Here is a 26,925-nt window from a genome sequence, read left to right on the forward strand (position 1 = left end):
AAGAATCCCCTGGGGGATACTGGTGAGTAGATAGATTCTAACTCCTCTAATTCAGGATGTTTGGCATGGTCCTAGAAAACTGCATTTTGTTAAAATCATAGGCTCCAGGTGATTCCTGGAACACTGGTACACTTTGAGATACTCTGCCCAAGGAAAAAGTTTAAGAATCTTTTTCTATTTCTACTAACTCTTGTAAGATTTACTTCATTTTCCCAGGGGCTTGAAAACACCTAACTGCTAGGCCTAGAGGTCTTTCCTCAGTCTTTATATTATCCACTTTCTTAGTATGTAGTACTGACTTTGTCACTGTTTACATCTTGAAAATTATCTTCTATTAACATCTTTGAGGTTCTTTCTGCATTTCTGACCTCTATAGTGTCCTCTAGCCTCTCATTTGTTTGCTCTTTATGTTTCCCCAAGATTCTAACATTGGTCCTCTCTACAGTTCTCCTTGCCTGATTTCATTCACCCCTTTCAAGTATGGAGAACATTCCCGCTCCAGAAGTTTAGACTTTGATCTGTAGATAAAAGGTTATAAAAGTTTCTGAATGGTAATATAACACTGTATGTTAACTACCCTGGGGTTAAAATAAACAATTAAAAAGTTTCTGGGGTGCCTGGGTGGCTCAGTTGGTTAAGTGTTGACTCAACACAGGTCATGATCTCACAGTTTGTGAGTTCAAGCCCCATGTCAGGCTCTGTGCTGACAGCTTGGAGCCTGGAGCCTGCTTCTGATTCTGTGTCTCCCTCTCTCTCTGACCCTTCCCTGCTCACACTGTCTCTCTCTCTCTCTCTCTCAAAAATAAACATTAAATAAATTTTATTAAAAAAAAAGTTTCTGAACTGTGGAATATCATGGAGAAAAGAATGCTCTAGGATCATCAACTTGGGAGATGGTCTGCAAACAAGGATTAGAAATAGGAGAAATAGGAAGAAGGGAGAATAACTAGGAGACTATCAAACATTTAAAGTTGTCACCAAGGTGTGGCTTCCGGATGAAAAGGTTACTTTTCTCATGGATCTTTCCTTTCAGAAACTAGTATTTCAATAAATTAATATGTAAGACATTTCTAGTTGTTTTTTTTAATTTCAGTAAGTTGGGGAATGTAAACTTCCTAATAAATACATTTAAGTATAACAAGTCAAGCTTTCTGTAATGTTAACCATACATAGTAAAAAGAAGACAGGTCATTTTTTTTTTTTTAATGTTTGCTTATTTTTTTTTTTTTAATTTTTTTTTTCAACGTTTATTTATTTTTGGGACAGAGAGAGACAGAGCATGAACGGGGGAGGGGCAGAGAGAGAGGGAGACACAGAATCGGAAACAGGCTCCAGGCTCTGAGCCATCAGCCCAGAGCCCGACGTGGGGCTCGAACTCACAGACCGCAAGATCGTGACCTGGCTGAAGTCGGACGCTTAACCGACTGCGCCACCCAGGCGCCCCTAATGTTTGCTTATTTTTGAGAGAGATTGTGTGTTGGCACGTGCACAAGCAGGGGGTGAGCAGAAAGGGGCAGAGAGAGAGAGGTGGAGCATCTGAAGTAGACTCTGCTGACAGCAGAGAGCCTGATGCAGGGCTCAAACTTGAGAACCATGAGAGCATGACCTGCCTGAGCTGAAGTCAGATGCTTAACCGACTGAGCCACCAGGCGCCCCAGGTCACTGTTGTCTTTTTTTTTTTTTTCCCCCTTTACCTATTTGTGGGCACATATCCTTTTGAAGGCAGGAACTGTTTCTGGTTCATTACTATTCTTCTCTGTTCCTTTTTTTTTTTTTAATAGTTTATTTATTTTTTAATTTACATCCAAGTTAGTTAGCATATGGTGCCACCATGATTTCAGGATTAGATTCCTTAATGCCCCTTACCCATTTAGCCCACCCCCCCATCCCTCCAGCAACCCTCTGTTTGTTCTCTATATTTAAGAGTCTCTTCTGTTTTGTCCCCTTCCCTGTTGTTATATTATTTTTGCTTCCCTTCCCTTAGGTTCATCTGTTTTGTAACTTAAAGTCCTCATATGAGTGAAGTCATAGGATATTTGTCTCTCTCTGATTGACTAGTTTCGCTTAACATAATGCCCTCCAGTTCCATCCACGTAGTTGCAAATGGCAAGATTTCACTCTTTTTGATTGCCAAATAATACTCCACTGGATATATATACCACACCTTCTTTATCCATTCATCCATCAACGGACATTTGGGCTCTTTCTACACTTTGGCTATTGTCGACAGTATTGCTATAAACATTCGGGTGCATGTGCCCCTTCGAAACAGCATACCTGTATCCCTTGGATAAATACCTAGTAGTGCAATTGTTGGGTTATAGGGTAGTTCTATTTTTAATTTTTTGAGGAACCTCCATACTGTTTTCCAAAGTAGCTGCATCAAGTTTGCATTCCCACCAGCAGTGCAAAAAAAGCATCCTCACCAACATCTGTTGTTGCCTGAGTTGTTAATGTTAGCCATTCTGACAGGTGTAAGGTGGTATCTCATTGTGGTTTTGATTTGTATTTCCCAGATGATGAGTGATGTTGAGTATTTTTTCATGTGCCTGTTGACCATCTGGATGTCTTCTTTTTTTTTTTTTTTTTTTAATTTTTTTTTTTTTCAACGTTTATTTATTTTTGGGACAGAGAGAGACAGAGCATGAACGGGGGAGGGTCAGAGAGAGAGGGAGACACAGAATCAGAAACAGGCTCCAGGCTCTGAGCCATCAGCCCAGAGCCCTACGCGGGGCTCGAACTCACGGACTGCGAGATCATGACCTGGCTGAAGTCGGACGCTTAACCGACTGCGCCACCCAGGCGCCCCTGGATGTCTTCTTTGGAGAAGTGTCTATTCATGTCTTTGCCCATTTCTTCATGGGATTATTTGTTTTTTGGGTGTTGAGTTTGGTAAATTTTCTATAAATCTTAGATACTAACCCTTTATCTGATACATTGTTAGCAAGTATCTTCGCCCTTTCTGTTGGTTGCCTTTTAGTTTTGCTGATTGTTTCCTTCCCTGTGCAGAAGGTTTTTACTTTGATAAGGTCCCAATAGTTCATTTTTGCTTTTGCTTCCCTTGCCTCGGGAGACGTGTTGAGTAAGAAGTTGCTGCGGCCAGGGGCGCCTGGTTGGTTCAGTCGGTTAACAATCCGACTTCGGCTCAGGTCACAATCTCACTGTTCGGGAGTTCAAGCCGCACATCAGGCTCTGTGCTGACAGCTCAGAGCCTGGAGCCTGCTTTGGATTCTGTCTGTCTCTCCCTCCCTCTCTCTCTGCTCTCCTCCACTTGTACTCTGTCTCTCAAAAATAAATAAACATTAAAAAAAAAAAGTTGCTGCAGCCAAAGTCAAAGAGATTTCTGCCTGCTTTCTCAAGGATTTTGATGGTTTCCGGTCTTACATTTAGGTTTTTCATCCATTTTCATCCATTTATTTTTGTGTATGGTGTAAGAAAGTGGTCCAGGTTCATTTTTCTGCATGTCGCTGTCCAGTTTTCCCAGCATCATTTGCTGAAGAGACTGTCTTTATTCCATTGGATATTCTTTCCTGCTTTGTCAAAGATTAGTTGGCCATAGGTTTGTGGGTCCATTTCTGGGTTCTCTATTCTGTTTCATTGATTGGAGTGTCTGTTTTTGTGCCAAGAGGTCACTGTTGTCTTAAAACACCAATGTGAATTCTTATTCTCCAAAACAAGTGGCATAGGACTCTACTCTATTTGATCCTTATATTTGTTAAATTCAGCTCTTTCGTTACAGAGTCAATAAATCATCATCAATACAGATATGATTCATAAATGGCATGTCTTTTTTTTACTTGAGTAAGTGTGCTTGATTTTACTTTGTCTATTTAAGATATTAAAATCACATTCATTGATCATCTGTGTCTTATATACAGTATTTTCTATAACTGAACCCATGACGTTTCTAAATGGACACACAAAATAACACTTAGAAATGACATTCTGAGACATTCTAGAATCTTCAGAAAACAGGCAGAAGGCATATAAATTAGGTGCAAACCTACCACCATCAAACTTAGTAAGTAAACCAATTTACTGGCTGTTCTTTCTCAAATGATCCACAGTGGAAGATGCTAATCCTTTATCAATTTCAGTTTTTAAATAATTCTCACTACAGGAAGTTAGGAAGATGGAAATTATTCCCCCTTATTGTGTGATCTTGGGTAAATTATTTAAGCACTGTCTTATTTTCTATAGCACTATCGTCGTTATATACTGGGAAGATAAAAGGAGGTACCTATTGAAGGTTCTTTGAACACCCTGGGCCAGAAGAGCTACAGAAAGCCAAGGTGTAGTTACTTTTAAATCCACTATTTCTTCTGCCTTTACTCTCTGGTTCTAGCCTCCTTGGAAATGAAAGTTGGCCATCACTTTTTGGTTAATAACCCTTCATGTAGTTGAATTTGCTCTTCTCCACAAGTACCTCAAGCAAATTAAAAAAAAAAAAAAATCAAAACTGCCTGAACTATAAAACAGCAATCTAGAGCTATGAGTCAGCATTTCACCTACACACAAAATCAAAATGATTTAAAATAGGTAACACATAATTTTTCAAAAGACATATACACCTCCTTGGAGAAACTCTGAGAAAATTGGAGTTCGAAAGTTTATGAATAGTTTATTACATTTCAATAAGTGTATCATGAATCAATAAAGCAAAAGTTAAGGACAATGAGCTCATTACCAAGCCAATTATTGATTCTTAAGTTCCAAAATAGAATAGTACAGGAAGGATATAGAGAAATAGGTTTTTTTGTGATAACAAAAACTTTAAGTATCTTAGGAAGGTAGACCTAAAGAAATTATGACATAAAGGCATCTTCAGAAGCTACTTAAGATGTTTATTCAAGTTAATTTCATCTTTTGGTAATTAAAAATATTATTTGATATTTGCTCTTTAAAATACCTTTTTAAATCAAGTCAGAGGCATTTGAAAAACCTGAATATTATATTTTACTGATCATTTTATTCTTTGAGTTTCTTATATATCTTCCTCTCTTGACTGAAAAATCTACCTTATTACCTGTCTACCTTTTATCACTGTCTTTGTCAGCTCATGTCCTAACAAAATACCATAGACTGAGTGGCTTGAATAACAGAAATTTATTTTCTCTATTAACCCTAATTACTTCCCAAAGCCCCATCTTCAAAACCATCATGTTGGGGAACTTCGACATATGAATGGGGGGTGATGGGCACAAACATTCACTAACAGAAAAAATGACAGTGGCTCCAAATCGTCAGGTAAGTAATATGGAAAGGAACGAATTGACTTGTTTCCAAATAATTCCAGTAGAAATCTTCCCTTTTTCTTCTTCTTCCTTTTACAGCAATATAATTAAATAAGAAAGGACTTCTTATGAACGTTAATTTCACAAAGCAGTAACTTTTAAAAATCAAAGACAGAAAATAAGACACACATTATTTTGGTAAAAAACTGAGAAACTGAAGTATTAACTCATACATATATTAAATAAAAACAATTTTTAAACCTCACACTTTCTTGCATCAACTAAAGAGTCTTAAAATGATTTAAAGCACTTAGATGTCCTTAGAAAGTAACATAATGCACAATAACATTTCTATATTACACTTTCATAGATATTATTAAAAGGAATAGTCAATAGCATATTGTTCCATTCAAAATATGGAAAACTGAAATAGTAAAACCTAACTGACAAAATTGTAATTAGTTTGTGTGGGATTTCACCTAATTTTAATAAAAATAATTATTTTTATTACACACTACATACATTTAAAGGTACAAGAAATATATCTTACTAGATTACACAATATTCTTCACTACAAAATGCTTTTAAATACAGCTCTCTAAGAACATTTCCACAATGACTATGAAATGAATAGAAAGCATTTTTCAAGTTTTCAAGTGGAAGTGTAGGGGAAAGCAGAATGAAAGGTGACTGAGATCGAGTTTGTGACTTGGCAAGGTCGTTCCATTATCAGGCTGCATAGTTATGAGTGGGAACCAGGATTTTCTTGTCTAAAAATGCTGCAGATTGTGTATTCAAGAAGAGGAAGAAAATCTAAATATAGTCAAAATCATTTTATACTAGAAAACCTTTAATTTTTCAAAATTCAATTAGGTGTGTGTATGGTCCATTGGTATCCAGCTTTAACACCTGCCTGTTCCCGTAAGTACCATGTTCCACCACAACCCCAGCTTCAGCACACTTGCTGTTAGCAGCTAATTCTTTCTCACACAGAGTCACAAATTGGGAATAAAGTTCTAACCCTTCTTCTTTTCCAGAGTTAGAGTGATACTGCATGTTTCTTCCTTTTACTCTCCCTCCAAGAGTGGCTTGAGGGATGATAAGAACATTGCCAGGTAGATCCAATATAGACACGTGCTTGCCATTTTCTGTTTCACTTAATTTCACATTTAACAGAGTATTAACTGGGTGGGGAAGAAAGGGAAAACATCTTGAAGTGAGAAACAAACATGAAGAAAACAATCCAGTCAGCACATCTCATGTTTAAAACCCAGTTTGTCGGCTCATGCTTTTTACCCAAAGTCTCTATCCAGATTTAAAAAACTGCTTCCCTAAGCTAAGTGATCTAAGCATGAAAAACAAGGCAAATTTCAGGCAAAAAATGGCATGATGTTCTAAACCCAACTGGGCAGTCAAGATCTAAATGATAAGTTCAGGCAGAAAAGACTAAAAATTAACTGTATACTGAAACCTTAAATATTGTTGCCCCAGGGGGATACATGAGCAGATTTTACCTTTTTGTTCCTTTATATTCCATAAGTAAATCTCATTGGAAAAGGTCACGATAAATCCTCCTCACATAAAATTCTGCTTTACAACAAATAATATTAAATAGAAATCTTAGTGTAACTTAATTGCCTAGAGTTCTAAGCTGAGACAAAGGTTCCAGTTTATTCTCATCATAAACCAGATAATTTTGCAGTTTCATAACCTCCAAGGCACTATTATCATGTCTAATCATTTGACAAATGTAACCCAAGTAACCACCCATAAAGGTGAAGGCAAGAATCATCAGGAATTCACTATCACAATTGAAAAAGTAAATCAAAAGGTGTATTGGCATTAAGTTCATACATACACAAGAAAACATGGTATTATTTTTATGGCATTATGAAACTATATTCTTCTTATAGTGAATAAGAACTGCCAAAAAAACGCCATAAATATCTATAAGTAGCTAAAAATCTAATCTTAGAAAACCTTTTCATCTCAACATTAGCCATTCTCAAAACAATAAATAAAATAAATACCTAATAGAAATAGCCTAAGGGTCTTCTTGACTCTATAAAAGGTATAAATAACTTCTGCTTATAAAGAATATTCCTGGGGTGCCTGAGTGGTTCTGTTGGTTAAGCGTCTGACTCTTCATTTCAGCTCAGGTCATGATCTCACAGTTTGTGAGTTCGAGGACCACATGAGGCTCTGTGTTGACCTTGGAGAAGCCTGCTTGGGATTCTCTGACTCCCTCTCTCTCTGCCCCTCTCTTACTTGCTCTCTCTCAAAAAATAAACATTTAAAAAAAAAAAGAATCTTTCTCAGAGGATAAACGGTAAAAGAAACGATGAACGGTAAAAGAAACTATATAAATCTCACCGTCCTGCCCAGTAATTAGGCTTGAAAAGGTATGCTTTCTAATAGGGTATCCATGGTTTTAAGTCTTGGAGGGCTTGTAGTAAGTATCAGTAAGGATTCAGAATGGTTTCCCCACTCTACGAATTAGGGAATTAACCTGGTAGAATCCTGCCAAGATGAATACCCAAATGAATTCCTAAGCAATGCAAGAAGCACTATCAATTTTCAACTAACATCTATTTTAAAATACATCTAATTTTCTCTATTATGAATAGGACTTTGCTCTACGGACAGTGGTCGTTACTGATTGCTTCCAAGGAAACTAACTCTTCAGAGCACTTCATTCCAAGGGAAATCTCTACCCAGTTATCCAGGCCTCAGGCTACTTACTGATAGACTAAGTAGACAATTTTGGAATAACAGGCCAGAGAGGTAAGTACAATTTATTATACTTCCACACACCTCCCTCTACTGGCGATAACTAAGAATTCAATTAATGCTGTTGGTATACAAATATCAGTATGTACAAGTAATATAATGCAAATACAAATGTCAGTATGTAGAATTAAAATGAGACAATGAATTAATGGCATGTTGGAAACTCTAAGATCCGAAGACAGCTTATCAATCAAGTATCTCTAACGATGTATATGGGAAGTTAAGCTTTGACAGGTCCCTGGATCTCAGTTCAATTATACTGAAGATGAATTGAGAAAGATTCTGCACATCTCTATGTTAGCCACGTTATTTCAGAATCTGTGGATATAACTGGTTATGTTCCCAAGGGGTACATGATTTGATTAGAAAGATCTGAATCCATGTAATAAGTATGAGGTGGGGTTTAAGAGAATCCCATCACATTGGCTTACTTTGCCTCCTGGAATAGAGGGAAGTATGGCTAATGCTATCAATAATAGATGGACTCTTTTTGCTCATCACTCACACCAGCAGAATGTGATTCTTAGATTCACAGTTCTTTACTGAGAATCATGATATATGAAGTTTTGTTTTAGACTGTCCACTAAAAGAGTTAAGGTGGACCTCCCTCTGTGTTTTTAATTTACTACAACCTTATGCATGTATTCAGAGAGAATTCAGAGGTATATGGAAGCACACAGGATTTACTGACTATAAAACAGAATGTGGGTTTCCTGTGTGGCTCAGTTGGTTAAGCATACAACTTTGGCTCAGGTCGTGATCTCACAGTTTGTGGGTTCGATCTCTGCATCAGGCTTGCTGCTGTCAGCACAGAACCGGTTTCAGATCCTCTGCCCCCGCCCACCCCCACCCCTCCCCTGCTTGTGTGCACACACTCTCTCTCTCAAAAATAAATAAACATTTAAAAAAAAACACAAAAAACCAAAATGTGCTTGGATTTGGTTGGTTCATTTCATCTTATTATGATTAAAAGTCACTTAAGAAAGTATGAAACAACTTTAGGAGTCAATCTTAAGTTACAATGACAAAAATTCTCTTCCTGTTTTTACATATTTCTACTATACTCCTTATAGTTAATAAAGATTTAATTCCAGGCAATATATTAACTTAGGAAAATGGACAGAATGTCCAATACCCATGCCATAGGTCCTAGAAAATTACTCTGTAACAGGAGCCCTCAATTCATTTTCTCTCTTTTTTTTAAGGTAATCTCTACATCCAACATGAGCCTCGAACTCACCACCCCGAGATCAAGAGTTGCATGCTCCACTGACTGACTAAGCCAGATACCCTGCATTTTCTTTAACCCCTGCAAAGCTCCCTATTACCTTCCAGATTCAAATTTCAAACTATCAGTTATTGGCTTTCCATCCTCACTTTAAGTCTAGTTTTCACCCTCTGACAAAGTTGTCAAACATGTTTGATGTCTCAGTATAAAATTACCTCTAGGAACTTTCAGCCTTTTGCCTAAGTTGTTCCTCACTGGGCTATTTACTCTTGAGTTTCACTACTTGAAGCTCTTCCAGGTTAATTTCTGCATGCTGCAACTTCCATTTGTATACTTAATATTTCTTATTAATCCAAACTGGGTACTGTCCTTTACTAATGAAGAGAATATAACCTGTCCCGACCTTAGGGATAGCTTCATTAGTTCAGGCTTTTTTGGGTACGTTATTATTTTATCAAATACTGTCTTAAGATTTGATGTGATGTATCTGAACCTATGTAATTATCACAAGGAATGTCCAGTGCTATGGGCTATCCAGGACACTGGAAAACTGCAGGCAGGTAAATACCTGTTCAGAGGTACCTGAACACTGACCTTGCTTTCCTGTCCCTGGAGGAGGTGTGGTTGTGATGACACTGAGCTTTGTTCAAGATCAGAAAAACCTTACATTTAAATACATTTTTAATAAAAGAAAAGTACATAAATGGTTAATTTAAATTTTTCCATAAGAATGATGCAAGTCCTAGCTGTCCAGATTTGATGGGAACCACATCTTACACATACAGTGTCACCTACATGCCCCTGTCAGGGACTCTGGGAGATAAGGAAACTATGTTAAGAAATAAGCATCTGCTTCTTCCTATGTGGCCACGCTGCTTTTAACAAGCTTTTGTATCCCTGGCTGAAACTCAAGTGTATTGTGTGTGTGTGTGTGTGTGTGTGTGTGTGTGTGTGTGTATGTACACTCTTCTAAACCACACTATAAGCCATCTGAAATGGTGCTGAGGTTTTTAAAAAATTCCACCACATTTTCTTACTTTAAACTTTGGAAAAGGCAAAAATAACCTAATAATAAAGGCCAAAAAAAAAAGCCAACAACCATAGAGTCAACTCATTTATAACTTACCAGTACAATTTAAGGTTGTGTTTTTTGCCCCTTCTGGCTCATCTATCACTATTCATTTTCACTCTTAAAAAACAAATATCAAATACGTACCCATCTTGGGAAGAAGTTCTTTATTAGCTCCCTTGAAAAAACACACATAGATCACTAATCCCCTCTGAACCTATGAAAAATCAGCAGAGAAAACTTAGATTAGAAAAAAACTTCTACACAGAGATACAAAGGTAAGTGAATAAAATTTCAAAACTGCTATATAGAGATTAAACCCAAAGAAAGAGAAATAAGTTTTTACAACAGATTTGATTTCTTAAATGCGATAAAACAAAATCTTTTGCAATATTCAATCACCTCAATCATCATTTCTTTCAAAAATTAAGTTTAAAAAATATATCCAAGAGCAGTGAAGACCACAAGTTGTACCCTCAAACATTTACTTCTAATCAAAGTCATTATGACTATGACCCAGTCTCCTCTCCCTTAAGGTTGGGACACTTAGAAATGTTTAGTTTGCAGGGCCCCATTTATTCAACAAATGAATTCACATTAGATATGGCTGATTTATAAACAGCATGACTGATATCTTTTGACGTCATCACTCTTTATTCTTCCTAATCCATTTACCTGCAGCTAATAAAAATGAGGATCTCAATCTACTTCATTAAACTACCAAGAAACTGTCCAACTATTTTTTTGTTATTGTTAATGCTTTAAATCAACATAGTGATTAAGCACTGGAAACTGCATTTATGATATTAAGTCCTGACTGTTATCAGAAATATTAAAAATTTAATTTTATATAAATACTTGGATATTTCTTTATTAGCTCTTGTAATTTGCAGAAAATAGAATTGATAAGTGATCCTGATTTTGCCGCTGAATCATCAAATTGTTTATTTTGTAGTTTAACCTTGCTGACTCCAAGAACTATTATAAAGACTAAATTAATTAATATTTGTAAGGTGCTTAAAACGGTGCCTACTTCACAGTAAGAACGAAATGAATGTTTATTAAATGAGTAAGTAAAAATAAGTTTAAGGGCTAAAGCACAATTTATTAAACATTTTAATTCCCAAAGCATTTTACAGACTATTTTGTACACGATAGGGACTCAATCTATCTGTTGTTTGCATTTAAGTTCAATTGTATCTTACAGGCTCTGTGTTATCTAAATAGCCTTCTATATAAACATAAATGCAGCTTGCACTCATACCTGATTTCCTGGAAAATCAGCCATTTTTAAGTGCAAATGTGCTTCTGGAACAAGCAAAGGTCTCCAAAGCACACCCACAATTAGGAGCAGACAGGATGAATGATACTTGTATCACTGTCAGAGGTCTCTCCACTGGGATTATTTTAGTACCAGACAAAATCTCAAGCACATTTACTCAAAATCTCAGGCATATTCATATTTGGACACTCCCGATGTCAGAATTAAGTATCTAATTACATATAAAAATAGACACCAGTTCTATTAAGTATCTAATTATATGCAGAAATAGACACCACATTATCTCATTAAGGTATTTTCTTTTAGTTTATTCCATAATAGATTTTAAGTTGTGACCTACAAAATCCCCATTTCAAGTCAGAAACCACTTTTCTTGTAGTTTCTTTTGGTATAAAACTTTTTAAATGTTTGTTTATTTTTGAGAGAGAGAGAGAGAGAGAGAGAGAGAGAGACTAAGTGTGAGAGGGGGAGGGGCAGAAAGAGAGGAGGACATAGAATCTGAAGAAGGCTCCAGGCTCTGAGCTATCAGCACAGAGCCTGGCATGGGGCTTGAACTTGTGAACCTTGAAATTGCAACCTGAGCCAAAGTCTGAGGTGCAATCAACTGAGCCACCCAGGCATCCCGTGGTATAAAACATTTTAAATATGTAGGAAATGACAGGTTAATTCTCAGCATAGTTTTAAAAAGTTCAGCTCTCAGGAAGAAGAACATTAGCCTGTGACAGCAAAGGTCTAAATGAATAAAAGTGAGAACACTAATCTTCAAATCTTTTGACAATTAAAACAATATTTTCTTTAAATTGTAACTTTTAATAGAATAGGAAAAGAGGATGCTCAAGAAAGGAAAAAAATGTACTTTCTCACATCTAATTACCTGTCAGCTCTTCATAGTATTTAGCTGTGTGTGGGAGTGGGAGGGAAAGCTTTGTAATAGCTTTAAAAGTTTATCAACACAACTGGTAGTTTGGAAGGCTGCAATAAAATATCTGATTTTGCATAAGGAGATGCCGCATGAAGACATAAAAAGATAAAATAGATGTAAGAAAGCTAAATGATTAACAGTTTGGGATTTATAGTCCCAGGAGTTAGCCATAAAAAAAAGCAATTTGGATAGGCTGGCAAATATGAAAACATGGAAAGAACAAAATTCCACAACATGGAAGAGAAATCAAGACGTCAAAAAAAGGGGGGGGGGGGTAAGAAAAATAAGAAACATGAATTTTTGAGAAATGGGGAAAGGGGAAATACAGGAATATATATGCTTATAAATCTTTTAAAGGCAAATATTCAAGTAAAAGGAAATCCTATCAGTGTAAATGGTTTAAATTCTTTGGAGGAACAGTGTTCAATAACACATTACATTAGCAGTAGTAGTCTTTGTTTCTAGTTGGAAATAAGTCAAAATTTTAAGTCTCCTGAAAAAAGAATTGTTTCATGGGAAATCTTATTTCTATGCTGAGGCCTAGCCGCAGGCAACATAAAATGGAATTCCACAGGAACTGGAGCACAAGTGACTTGCAAGTCTGCAAATAATCTAATCTACAAGCTCCAACCAGACCAGCACTAGCCAACAGTAGCCCGACCAATGCGAAGGGCATGCCAAGGCCCTGGCTCTTTGGAAGCAAGAGATCTGATACAATTAGGCCTCAAGTGCACCGAGCTCAGGGAGGCAGAAGGTGAGAGGAAGTTCAAATTCTCGCGGTCCTTAACAGGGGACACACTCTTCCGCTGGCCGAACGGTCTAAGGCAGAAAGCGCCAGGGTCCGTGGAACAGAACCAAGGAGACAGACGGAGCCTGGCAGGCTGCTGAGAGAAAACATGGGCGGGCCGAGCGGAAATCGGCACCGCCTACAGCACGTGCCAGGGCCACGTACCGCCCGCGCTAGGAAACGTAGAGAGCGGGGACAGATCACCAAGAAAACGGGGGAAGTACCGCCCCTGCGCGCCGGAATATAACGGAAGTGGCGGGGCTGGCGTTACCTCCACCCATTGAGTCTCGGTGTCCCCCTCGGCTGGGCGTATTTGCAGGCGGGCGCGCAGGCACTGCTGCAGAAGTGCCCGGGCCTGAGGAATCCGGCCGCTGTCAGCCATGGTTCGAACCCTCGTGGCAGTCCAACAGGTTCAGGCACCGAGCCGCTCAAGCTCCTCCTCCAGCGCGCGGGGAGGACGTGGCGCATCGAGGCGGAGGGACGTCCTTATCGCCCGTGGAGCCACCCCTGGAGGGGCGGGGCCTCTGCCTGGCTCTAGGGTGACCCGGATGTGCTGCCTTCAAAGACAAAGACCTGACTCTTACGCTGAGCCTCTCCAACTTTGCAGAAAGCGCCCAGTGTATGCTTTAAACGTGTGAGAACACTCACTGGCTCTCTTCCCTATGCACCATTTAAAGACACATTTTTCAGTTCAAGAAGTTTACGTTTTCAGACACTGAGAAATTTTAAATCTGCTTAAGTGCATGTTATGCCCATTATAAAGGTAGGTAAATTGAGTGAATCAATTGAATCACAAAACAACCAGAGATGAAACTACAAGCCATGTCTTTAAAATTTTCCCGTATTCTAACGATGTCTCCTTTATCAGGAATCCTGTAAATCATTCTGATCCAGTAGTTATGGAAAGATGTTGGTATGCTATGTGAATGCACATTTGGAGTTCAATTTTTTGGAAAATATCCTCACTAAAACTATTCTTATCCAAGAAAGTGTGTCATTGTTAATAAATATTTTAACCTGAAAAAGAAAACAACATAGTCCGATGCACATAATGATAATTTTGGGGGGTTTCCTCTAAGTACAAATTAGAATGTAAATAAAATTAAACAAAGGCTTGATCTTCTTTCCCACACAACGTATTTCTTGAACATGCATCAGATTAGCATTATTTTTCTATGGCCTTGGAGGGTTTAGATGAGGAATAATAGTGTTACCATGATTGCATTACTCAGGTCATTGATTTGGGCTCAGTTGGCACAATATGCCTATACATTCGGGTCTGTTGTCTTAGAAGATGACATCACTGACAGTGTTGCTACCCATATAAAGTAGTATGACTGAAGAAAATAATCCATGCATAATCAATGGTCTTTTCTACACAAAATGGAAGCTGCCTGTTTGCTGGTTATCTAAAGCAGGCTGCTTTACACTTTTTGCAAAAACAAAAAGCAAAAACTCTCATGATCTCTGCTGCATTGCAGGGGTTTCTGTGTTTGTTGACATTTGTCTGCAAAGCACAGACAAGTTGCATTGTTTTTGCCTTTATGTCGTTATAACTATTGAATCTCTTTTTTCTTCACTCCCAGACTCAAGTTTTACAGGACTGTAAGGAACTTTAACATAAAGGCCTTTAGTCATGACCCAGAGTAAGAGAGGACTAAGATGTCGATTTGTATGTAAGTATGGGAGATAGCAAGTTCCCTTGAAAATAGGATATGTGGCTCCCAGAGATCTTTCCACGGTGAAGGGACTTTAGCAAATTGGTAAATCCTTCCTGTGAATAGGTGGAGTCTCGTTGGTAATGGTTATCCTTTCAAGAATCACCAGTTGCTTTAAACCTTTCTGTTAGGTGAGAATCTCTTGGACACTGCTGCAGGTAGTAATAGGTTGTGACTCCCTTATTCTCTCCTTACACCTGCAGAGGGCAGTAGAGAGTAAGCACTAAACTATTCCTTTCTGTATTTTATTAATGTTTTTCAGCATCCAGTCTCATTCTACAAAGAATTCAAGAAGGCAGGACATACATGCAATAAAATAGTAAAATGTGAATAAACATAAAGCACTGGGAGGAAGGAAAATAGACTTTTATCAGTAAGTCCCAGTAGGGGAAATTGAAAACAAATAGGTAAACACACTGGTCCTTGCCTAGAGTGCTGAGAGTATACAGTAAGCAGCAAAGTTTTCACAGCTACATTACTTTTTGTTGTAAAACAATTATATCCATTGTCAATCAAGAAGAAGAAGCTGTAAAGCAGCCAAAGCATTTATTTTGGGGTATTAGGGATTACAGTCCTAGGGACGGAATGGACTGAAATTGAAAGCGTGTTCAGAACTGTAAGTGGAAAGCACAGGCTCACAAAGGCAAAGCCCATAAGGTTATATGACTTCTTTGATTGAATTAGGATTGGTGCTGACAGTTAAACTATCTAATAAACAATTGGCTATTTAGCTTATACATGTTACATTATCTCTATTTTAGTCCAAAGTAGAAGGAGGCATTCTGGAAGGTAGTGAAGGTGCAACTGACAAAAGTCAAAAGTCCAAGGTGTTCCAAAAATTGAAACCGAGGTCTATGGGCCTTGCTTCTCCAGTATCCTCCTGACCCTATTTTTGAACGACTCTCTTAGCAATGTTTATTTAACTTTGGAATTTTCTTTCACACTATCATATGTAATGTTGAGGCAGAGCAAATTTACGATTTCCTTGAGGTTAGAAGTAAAAGATGAAGTGCGGTATTAAGGTGGCTCTAGAGGAGGATGGTGGATGAATAGGAACATAAGAGAGCTTTGCCTGTGAGTATGCAAGAAATCACTGTCTGAGCAGGAATAGTTCTCAAACTGTTGTAGTGCTAAAAGGGGACTGTATGGTTAGTGGGTTATGTAGGAATGCATTCTAGGCCCTCTGAGATGTGACAAGAATTGATTTAGAGTTTTTTAAGTTGTTTGATTCATTCACGTTGGCTGCCCCAAATTCAAAAGTATTTCACAAACATGAAAAATTTGAGAACTACTTCTCAAAGATCCTTTATAGTTGATGCTAAGCTTCTTGATGTTAGAGAGGAAAGGAAAGAGAGAGGAACTGTAACCTGTTTCATAGTTCTCAAAATAAGCAGAGCTTTCCCTAAGATTCAGCTTTAGAATGAGCCTCTTACCTGAGCCCCTTACCTCTTTACCTAGGCGTATGTTCATCAGTAGAAGTGCAACTGAAGGAGGTAGGTGTTTTAATCTTACAGAGGCTGGAAGAAATCTAGCCCCCCACCACTTGAAAGTTCAGGGATTTATTTTTTTCAGTAGCTAGGGAGGTGATCAAGTTCTGAGAAATTGGTTCATACAAAAATAAATGCACATGAATTGGGGTAGAACTAGAATACTTACTTATTCATTTATAATAAGAAATATCGCTGTGACATAGAGTGGAAATTCTCACATAGGGCATGATCAACACATTTTCCCTTTTGTTCAAGCATTTATACTAGGTTATATTCAAAAGTCTCTTTATTAATTTACTATGAGAGATAGTCACTCTTCTACCAGGGCATGGGAAACTGAGGTTTGAAAGACCCATGTGGATTCTGGCTTTAAGACACTTGCCACGTGCATTAAGACTGTGAGGAAAGAGGAAACAAACATATTTAAGTAGTGCCTGAAACAAAAAGGCCAAAGGCGAACGCTCCAAACTGCAACCACATATTTTGTCATGGAGCCTCTTCTTACACAGGCAGAAACTGAGGCCAGGAGTGTTAATCTAGTTGAAGCTCCTCTATATGGAAATATGAGGCCTGGGAAAATGATAGTTCCCCACCTAAAAGCTGAGTCTATCTTTAACATGAGTAGTTTGTATAGCCAGGTAGGGGGTGGAATTTGGAACCTGGTATTGATTGTTCCTTTGTTCAATTTGCTTTTTTAAATTCTTATTTTATTACTGCACCATTTGCTGGTATGTTGCCTAGGAAACTTAATATTGAAAGTGCTTTTAACTCTAAGGCAATGATGTATATCTGGCAGTCTGTAGGGTTTCCCCCTGGTAGGCTGATAAATTATCTTGATCTTTGGGTTATTTTTCAGTCTGTAGTGATGTGATAACCTAGCAAAGTATTGTATAACCTTTTGAATATTTGTATACTTCTGTTAGTCATTTTGTCAAGTCATGACTGACAAGTAAGCGCTTTTTATAATTTGGACACCTACATTCTTTGTAGGAAAAAAAAAAAACTGGAAGATTTTGAATGGGCAGAGGAGATTCCTAGATATCCTTTTAAAGGAATGCTGGAGCCTCTGGGGATTACTTTGGTCCTATCAGGCTATTTTGGATTTGTCTTAGTCTAGGCTGTCTTACAACTCTTTAGAGATAGAGTTGGTTTGTTAAACATGAATAGTAAATAAATCATTCCTGTCCATAAAAATGTAAAATTTGATTATTACTCTATGGATATTGACTGATTTTGTCAGTTTTGCATCCTCTTGTAAATCCATTTTAGCATTCTTTATCTGACTATAAATGTATAGCACCTTGAATTTTCTCTCTTTTGAAAATAAACTTTAAATTTTATAATAGATTTAGATTTATAGAAAAGATGCAGAAATAGTACAGAATTCTTATATACCCCCTCACCCAATTTCCCCTTTTATCAACATCTCAAATGACTATGGTATGTTTGTTACAACTAAAGGAACCAGCACTGGTACATTAATTAAACTCCATACTTTTTACTAAATCCTTTTTCTGGAATCCTTCCAGGATACCATGTTACATTTAGTCATGATGTTTCTTCAGGCTGTGGCTGTTTCTCAGATTTTCCTTGTTTTTGATGACCTCGGCAGTTTTGAGGAATACTGGTCACCTACAGTGTAAGATGTTCCTATATTGAATTTTATATTTTTCTCATGATTGGACCAAGGTTATGGGTTTTTGAATGAGCATCACAGAAGTGAAGTGACATTCTTATTACATCATATCAAGGATACATGCTGACAACATGTCTTTTTGCTGATGATATTAACCTTGATCGCCTGGCTAAGGTGGAGTTTGCCAAGTTTCTTCAGTATTAAGTTACACATTCTTCTCCCTTCCACAATGTTCTCTTTGGAAGCAAATCACTAAACACAGCCCAAATTCAAGGGGTGGTGTTACTGTCCACCTTTTTAAGTGGGGAGTATCTGCATAAATTATTTGGAATTCTGCATACAGGACATTTGAGCTCTCTTTTGAACTGGTTGTAATATATTACTGGTTTCTTCCTTACTGAGTTAAATATGAATGAAATGAAAATCTTTGACACATGTCTATTTTATATTTGTATGACAGTTGTGATTTTACTCTTTTAAAAATTATCCTCTCATATCCTCCTACCAAGAAATGTTGTGGGAATTATCATTTATACAGTTCTTTGACATCCATGAGTAAATGCCATATACAAATGTATTATTTTTGGAAAGAAGATACTGAAAATTATTTATAGTCAAAAAATACATAAATTATTTTATCATACTGACTGTATCAGTCAGGGTCCTATTAGCAATCAAATATGTTCTAAATAGGATAACCTGAGAAAGTGTTATTTACAAAGGGACTATTCACAAAGTTGTGGGTGTAGGAGAACTATAGGAGTAGTGTAGTATCTCAGGGCATAGTAGCAGCTGATATGTAACCAGCCCCTTGGGATGAAAGGAAAAAGGGAGGGAGTCTGGAATCCAGAGGTAGAGACTTATGTAGACCCTTAAGAGAAGGAGTTGACATTCTGTCAAGAAGCACGTCCAACTCCAGTTGACCCTTTAGGGAGGGAGCTAAGGAAATAAATACTTGGCCCCATACTCTATCTTCCTTGTATTTCCTGCCAGAGGTCCTCATTGGCAAAACCCTACCAGAAGCTAGCAAGCAAGGGACCTGTTGCTCTCCCACGCTCCAGGGCAAAGGCAGGGTGGAGAATGCTTGAATGTGAATCTGGAAGGCAAGTAAGACACCAAGCACACGGACTGAAGGGGTTTTAAAGGCCAACATCTTTTTGTTGGAAGGTAACAGCTGGGGAGACAGAGATAGCTGCAGTTAACATCTCTAATGGAAATCCTTAATTTCTCTAAAAGTTGAGAGAGGTGAAGTTAGACTTTGTGAGTTATCAGCATAACATGAGTCAAGGTCCTTGCACCACCACCCTCTTTTTTCTGCCATTGGAGGTATGGCTAAGACATCAGAAAAGAAAGGTTGCTGGGATCCTAGCCTTGGTGAAAATGCCAAGAGAAGAGATGGAGCTGCTGCCTCCAAGGGGTGTTGCAGAATTGAATAAAAGGCATGTTAGGGGCGCCTGGGTCGCTCAGTTGGTTAAGCTTCCGACTTCGGCTCAGGTCATGATCTCACGGTTTGTGAGTTCAAGCCCCGCGTCAGGCTTTGTGCTGACAGCTCAGGGCCTGAAGCCTGTTTCAGATTCTGTGTCCCCTCTCTCTCTGACCCTCCCCCATTCATGCTCTGTCTCTCTCTGTCTCAAAAATAAATAAACTTTAAAAAAAAAATTAAAAAAAAAAAAAAAGGCATGTTAGAGGGGGCCATGAAAGACCTCAGTGTCCTGGGGCACCTGTGTGGCTCAGTCAGTTAAGTGTCCAACTTCGGCTCAGGTCATGATCTCACGGTTTGTGGGTTTGAGCCCCATGTCAGGCTCTGTGCTGACAGTTCAGAGCCTGGAACCTGCTTTGGATTCTGTGTCTCCCTCTGTCTCTGTCCCTCTCCCACTCACACTCTGTCTCTCTCTCAAAAATAAATAAACATTTTTTAAAAATTAAAAAAGAAAAAAGACCAAAGTCCTTAGAGCTTTCATGGAATCCTTTGGATTGTGAGGGAAGGGACTCAGGACCAGATTTGATTTTATATACAAAAAATAGTGAACCACTTTTTTAATGTTTATTTATTTATTTTTGAGAGAGAGAGAGAGGGAGAGAGAAAGAACCTGAGTGGGGGAGGGGCAGAGAGAGAGACTACCAAGCAGATAACATGCTCAGAGAGAAGCCTGACCCGGAGCTTGATCTCACAACCATGAGATCATGTCCACAGCCAAAATCAAGAGTTGGTCCCTTACTGACTGAGCTACCCAGGCACCCCAGGGCTGTATCATACCTAGGCAACTTCTTAGTCACCAACTGACTCTCTCTTAGGAATACCTCTCTGTCTTCTTTCTCTTTTATAACACTTCCCTATACATGAATTATGCGGTCTTCAGGGTCTCCAAAGTTCACTCCAGTCTTAACCTTCAACTCAAAAGTTTTCCTTCCTTTAGGCCACAATCCAAAGTCTAATATTCTAAGTACTGTGTTTAGGTACACTCTGCTGGGTGTGAAGCTGATTAAAGTAATTCCCATTAACTTGTGAATGAAACTTAACCTTCTTAAAAGGTATATTTGCATTTTAATAGCAGTCCCTTAGCACAAATTAATCTCTAATTGGTAGAATGTGTGAGAATTACTTTTTGTGGGAAACAGGAGGTGGAATTACTCCTTAATTCTCCAAGTTTAAAAAAGTTGCTCCTCTCGGAAGGCTCTGGATTCTCACCTCTCAGACACTCCCCAGCATGGTGCAATTTTGTCTCTTTCTGAAGCTAATCATTTCAAAAAGCTTTTTAGGTTAAATTTAATGGATGTCATTGTCTTTTGAGTAGCTTTTATGTTTGGGGAAATTCCTACATTACAAGCATCCTTTTCCCTCCCAGGTGGAAAGCGGAACTCAGCTCCCCAGCTTCCTTTGCAGCTAGGATGCAGGCAAGCCAATTAGATACCTTCATGCAAGATTATATTCAGAAATGAGCAATGTGAATAAAACAGGCTCTGTCTGCATGGGGCTTCCATGTACCTGATGGCCCGTGTTGACAGAGCTTTTAGGCACAGGACAGTTCAAGATTTGATGCAGATGCAGCATTGATGTCAGTAGCAGTTGTAATAAAACCAAGTGCTGGTATTTGGGGCTCAGTGGCCGCAGTGGCAGAAGCTGGCACTGTATAGTGAAATAGAGAACACCAGTGACAGGTTCCTGTTCTGGGTGGTTCTGTGGTCGAGTTTTGGGCACTGTTCCTGGGAGCTTAGCCTTGAATGTTTCCCCAGCCACCCCAATAGTTCTATGAGCTACTTAATATCCTTTAATAAATCAGTTTGTGGTCAAACCAGCAGAATGAAATCTACCGTTTGCAAGGAATTGATACAGGCATCACCTTCAACTTTTGCCCTCTGGTTTGACTTTGCAACCAGCAGAATTAACCAGACAACACTCTCTGGTTTTCTCCGTCCCCACTCCCACTATCTTAGTTCAGGCCAATCATCTGTTCCCTGGATTACTTCAACACTGTCCAGTTTAACTGCTCACCCCCAGTTTTTTATTAAAAAAAAATTTTTTTAATGTTTATTTATTTTGGAGAGAGACAGAGACAGAATGTGAGTGGGTTAGGGGCAGAGAGAGAGGGAGACACAGAATCCGAAGCAGGGTCCAGGCTCTGAGCTGTCAGCACAGAGCCTGATGCGGGGCTCAAACTCATGAGCTGTGAGATCATGCCTGAGCCGAAGTCGGACGCTCAACTGACTGAGCCACCCAGGTGCCCCTCACCTCCAGTTTTGACCTCTTCATCAGAGTAGCCAGAATGATCTTTCTAAAATGAAAATAGAGTGGCACCTGGGTGGCTCAGTTGGTTAAGTGTCTCGGCTCAGGTCATGATCTCATGGTTTTGTGGGTTCGAGCCAGTATCGGGCTCTGTGCTGACAGCTTGGAGTCTGCCTGGGATTCCCCTTCTCCTCTCTCTCTGTCCCTCCCTCTCCCTCAAAATAAGTAAACACTTAAAAAACATAAATAAAAATAAAATGAAAATAGAATTCTATTGCTGTTTGGCTTATGATCTGGTAGCAGCTCCCTAATGCCCTCAGGATAAAGTCTAGGATCAAATCCAAACTCCTTAGCAGGGGCATTCAGGATCAAGTTCGGGTTGACCCTTCCCACTCATCTTGCTTCTCACATCTATACCCCACTTTTACTCTTCTCTTGCTCTGAGCCAGCAGTAATGGATCCCATGGGATCCTGTTAGAAATGCAGAATCTCAGCCCTACTCTGTACTGGTGAAACAGAATCAGCATTTTAACAAGATTATGGGATTCGCATGCATATTTACGATTGGAAAGTGCTGCTTTGTGGCCCTGTGCTCTCTTTCCCTTGGGCTTTTACACCTTGGCTTCCTCTATTGTACTACCCTTCCCTTTCTTTTTTTTTTTTCAATGTTTATTTATTTTTGGGACAGAGAGAGACAGAGCATGAATGGGGGAGGGGCAGAGAGAGAGGGAGACACAGAATCGGAAACAGGCTCCAGGCTCTGAGCCATCAGCCCAGAGCCTGACGCGGGGCTCGAACTCACGGACCGCGAGATCGTGACCTGGCTGAAGTCGGACGCTTAACCGACTGCGCCACCCAGGCGCCCCATACCCTTCCCTTTCTGAATATGTTTAACTCTGTTTTCCAGGATTCATCTGGGAAAACTGGTGAAAGCTGGGCTGGGGCTTTCATTTGTTTCCCCAAACATGGCACTTATTCTTTGTACCATAATGACCTTTTAACTTCTTTTTCTTTCCCACTAAACAGGGCTTTTCTGTTCTGGTTCCACTTTAGAGTCAGCCCAAGAATTTTAAAAAAAGACAGATTCCTGGGTCCTGTCACTAGGGATTCTTTTTAAATTTTTAATGCTTATTATTTTTGAAAGACAGAGAGAGGCAGAGTGTGAGCGGGGGAGGGGCAGAGAGAGAGAGGGAGACACAGAATCTGAAGCAGACTCCAGGCTCTGAGCTGTCAGCACAGAGCCCTAGGAGAGGCTCCAACACATGAACTGTGAGATCATGACCTGAGCCAAAGTCAGGGTCTTAACGGACTGAGCCACCAGGGCGCCCTGAGAGATTGTGGTTTACTCGATTTGAGTAAGGCGTGGACACTGGCATTTTAAGAAGGTGTTCGAGATGATTATTATGTGAAGCCACATTAAAATCCTGCACACAACACTTTAAGCTCCTTGAAGACAGGGATTGTGTCTTTTCACTGTTGTATTCTCAGAGCTCAGATTCTCACATGCCAGGTACATAAACTCTGGTAGTAAATCGTTGTTGCCCTAGTCTCAGGGCTATGGATTTGACTTCTTGTGTACACACAGTCCTACCTTACACCCCACCCCGCCTCCCACACGTCATCCGCTGAGCAGCCCAATCATCTCATTAAAGCAAGGAGCCATTTCTTGAGGAAAGAACTCAAGCTGGCATTTGAAAAATATCTCTAGTCATCTCTATAGTCTTTTCTTGAGCCAGTTTGATCCTGATATAATGAAGCAGGTTTATATAATTGGATGCTAATAGGCACATTGTTTTGTAAGATTGTCTCCAAGCGCCAGTTCCAAAAGCGAAGCCACTAATTCTTTGTTTATAAAGGGGGCCCCGAGAATTCACAATAGTGAGAACGTGGATGAGATCAATACAACTATAACAAATAGGTTTTCTGAAAATTAATGATTGTTTTACGGAAAGTTAAAATATACCGCTTGGGAGAATTTTCTTAAGTTTACATCCCATTTTCTTAAAATGTAAAGTGACAAATTAAAAAAAACCCTTTTAAGAGTACATTTATATAGTGTTTTACATTTTAGAAGTAGCTTCATATCCACAATCTCATTAAGAGACGTCCCCATATTATAGATGAGGAAGCTAAGGCCCAGAAAATTTGTATAACTGCCTCATATAAAACACCAAGCTAGAGGCAAAGCCAGACCACCACCCAAATCTGATTATAAGTTCAATGCTATTTTTTGGTTTTTACTTTGTGTGTGGATCCTGACATTGCCTAGGCATTTCTATTTGATTTTTTTATTTTTAACTTAATTAATTTTTTAAAAATTTACATCCAAATTAGTTAGCACATAGTGCAACAATGATTTCAGGAGTAGATTCCTTAATGCCCCTTACCCGCTTTGCCCATCCCCCCTCCCACAAGCCCTCCAGTAACCCTCTGTTTGTTCTCCATATTTATGAGTCTCTTATGTTTTGTCCCCCTCCCTGTTTTTATATTATTTTTGTTTCCCTTCCCTTATGCTCATCTGTTCTGTCTCTTAAAGTCCTCGTATGAGTGAAGCCATATGATATTTGTCTTTCTCTGACTGACTAATTTCACTTAGCATTTTTATAGCCAAGAAGGTGCTTTTTGTTGAAATAAATAGCCTAGGTGGATCTGGGCTTAAAGCCCAGCCTGACTGCCCCCTAGCAGTGATGTCAGGCAGTGAGTATAATGGTAAAGAACATGGATTCTAGCACCAGACTCCCTGGGCTTACAGTACTGGTTCTTCCAATTGCTTACTATATGGCCTTGGACAAGTGTTTCAGTTTCATAGTCTGTTACATAGGGGTAATAAATGGGACCTAATTCATAGAATTGTTGTAGGATTAAGTGAGTTACTATTTGCTTTTGTTTTTAATGTTTATTTATTTATTTTGAGAGAGAGAGAGTACGAGCAGGGGAGGGGCAAAGAGAAAGGGCAGAGAGAGAGAGAGAATCCCAAGCAGGCTCTGCACTGCCAGCACAGATCCTGACACGGGGCTTGAACCCACAAATTGTGCGATCATGACCTGAGATGAAACCAAGAGTCAGACGCCTAACCGACTGAGCCACCCAGGTGCCCCAGTAAGTTACTATTTATAAAGCACACAGAATCATGCCTGCACACAAGATAAGTGTGATGTAAGTATTTATTAAATAAAACTCTGGTTCAATCTTATTATTTTATACCTAAGGTCATTTTGCAAATCACATACAGTTGTGATTACCCATATACAATTTTCATTGAGTATCTTTTTTTGAACAACAATTGTGTATAATAGCAGAGAAAAGAAATAGTGGGACTGATAGGCTTCTTTCTGTTCTTGAGGAGTTCACAATCTATACAGAGATGAACAAAATATTTTTGAAAAACCGGGAAAGCACATTCTTGTTTATTATTGGAGACGAAAGGCTCTCTCTGTAGCTTCTAGGTATCCGAAGCTATTATTTTTTTTTTAAGTTTATTTATTTATTTTGACAGAGAGAAAGTGAAACAGAGAACACATGCATGTAAGTGGAGGAGCAGAGAGCAAGGGAGAGAGAGAATCCCAAGCAGGCTTCCTGAGCCTGATGCACAGAGCCTGATGTGGGGCTCGAACTCACAAACCATAAGATCATGATCTGAGCTGAAATCAAGAGTCGGACGCTTAACCTCCTGAGTCACCCAGTTGCCCCTAATGCTCTTCTCATTTCAAAGAATCATATGTTCCATCTAACAGCTTTCTTAAGTCCTGCATTATACACTTCAGCGGGCTTGTCAGGACAGAGGAGTGTGGGGAGGGATGAGGCACTGGCCCTTACTTGCTGCAGGGACACTTGGAGCCACAGCCTACTCATCAATCCTATTCCTCCTGCTCTGGGAAGACTGTTCCAGCTCCAAAAGCTTGTAATAGAGGCCAACAATGAAAGTTTTCATCTACCCAAAGCTTTTTGTTCCTCATACTCAAAGAGAAAGAGAGAGACTAAGCCCCTAAATGCCCAGGGAGGCAGTGATGCCAAGTCAATTAGCAGCATTTCTAGGGCATCAAACTACTATTATTTCCCTTCTAAAAAAAAGTTAGTAATGAAGGTTAATTTCCCTTCATTTCTGTAACCCCTTGTAATTAATATCATCCATTCTGGGGATTTCTGAGTAGGATATATGTCTGTGGCTTGGAATAGTTTGTGCAAAGCTAGCTGGAATATTTAGGGACTGTGTGTGATGTGGCCTAAATGTCTGCATTCTGCATCAGTTGAACTAGATAGATAGAACTATGTACCGATTGATATTTATTGGGTGATAGATAGAACTAATGAATCAAATATATAAAAGGTAATAGGTCAGCGATACTATGTGGTCCCACATAATTTTGGTGCTTTAAGGTATTGCAAAAATTTAAAGCAAAACTTGAAAACCAGGGAAGATAAGTTAATATTGTTATGGCTATTCTAAAATTAAGTACATTATGACATTACCTGGGCAGATTCTTAAATATTTATAATTATCTTAGTCACATATTTCTGAGATTGTTTAATCTATGGGTATTGAAAAGAGACATTTAAGATATCTTTTTTACACTGAAAACGTTAAAGCATAAATTATTTTAAGATAGATATGAGAAGATTAGTGCCTTGTCATCCCCATGCTAAATTGGGTCTATACCAATTAAATTATTTAGATGCTATGTAAATTAAGAGGGATGTTAGTCCAAATGTCTGTTTGCCAGAAGACTCTGTGACAGAAAATTCAGATCAATAGACACTATTCGTATTTAGAAATTGATATTCCTAAAGTCTCAAAAGTCAAAGATTAAGAATCACATTTGCACCATTTCATACCAATTAGGATGGGTATAATTGAAAAAAAAAAGGAAAATAATAAGGGTGGGTACGAAGGGTATGAAGAAAGTGGACATTTTGCACCTTGCTGGTGGGAATGTAACATAGTACAGCTGTGGTGGGAAAGTATGGTGGTTCCTCAAAAAGTTAAACACAAAATTGTGATATGACCCAGTAATTCAAAATAATTAAAAACAATTGGAAACAAGGAC

The 26,925-nt window shown here is 38.8% G+C and overlaps 1 protein-coding gene and 1 long non-coding RNA gene across 2 annotated transcripts; one reads left to right on the forward strand and one right to left on the reverse strand.

The window, feature by feature from the left end:
* Positions 1-5,087: 5,087 nt before the first annotated feature.
* DTD2 (D-aminoacyl-tRNA deacylase 2) lies at positions 5,088-13,697 on the reverse strand. Its single transcript, XM_045450633.1, has 3 exons — positions 13,584-13,697; positions 10,469-10,538; positions 5,088-6,418 (listed from the first exon to the last, which is right to left on the reverse strand). Exons 1-3 carry the CDS (start codon positions 13,692-13,694, stop codon positions 6,093-6,095), a joined length of 507 nt encoding a protein of 168 aa, XP_045306589.1. The 5' UTR covers positions 13,695-13,697; the 3' UTR covers positions 5,088-6,092.
* A 235-nt stretch (positions 13,698-13,932) lies between these two features.
* On the forward strand, positions 13,933-22,592 carry LOC123583518. Its single transcript, XR_006704917.1, has 3 exons — positions 13,933-14,075; positions 15,293-15,403; positions 22,569-22,592. It is a non-coding gene; the product is annotated as an uncharacterized LOC123583518 (long non-coding RNA).
* The last annotated feature ends 4,333 nt before the right edge of the window (positions 22,593-26,925 follow it).

The sequence above is a fragment of the Leopardus geoffroyi genome, chromosome B3 (assembly GCF_018350155.1).
Source record: "Leopardus geoffroyi isolate Oge1 chromosome B3, O.geoffroyi_Oge1_pat1.0, whole genome shotgun sequence".
Taxonomy (NCBI): domain Eukaryota; kingdom Metazoa; phylum Chordata; class Mammalia; order Carnivora; family Felidae; genus Leopardus; species Leopardus geoffroyi.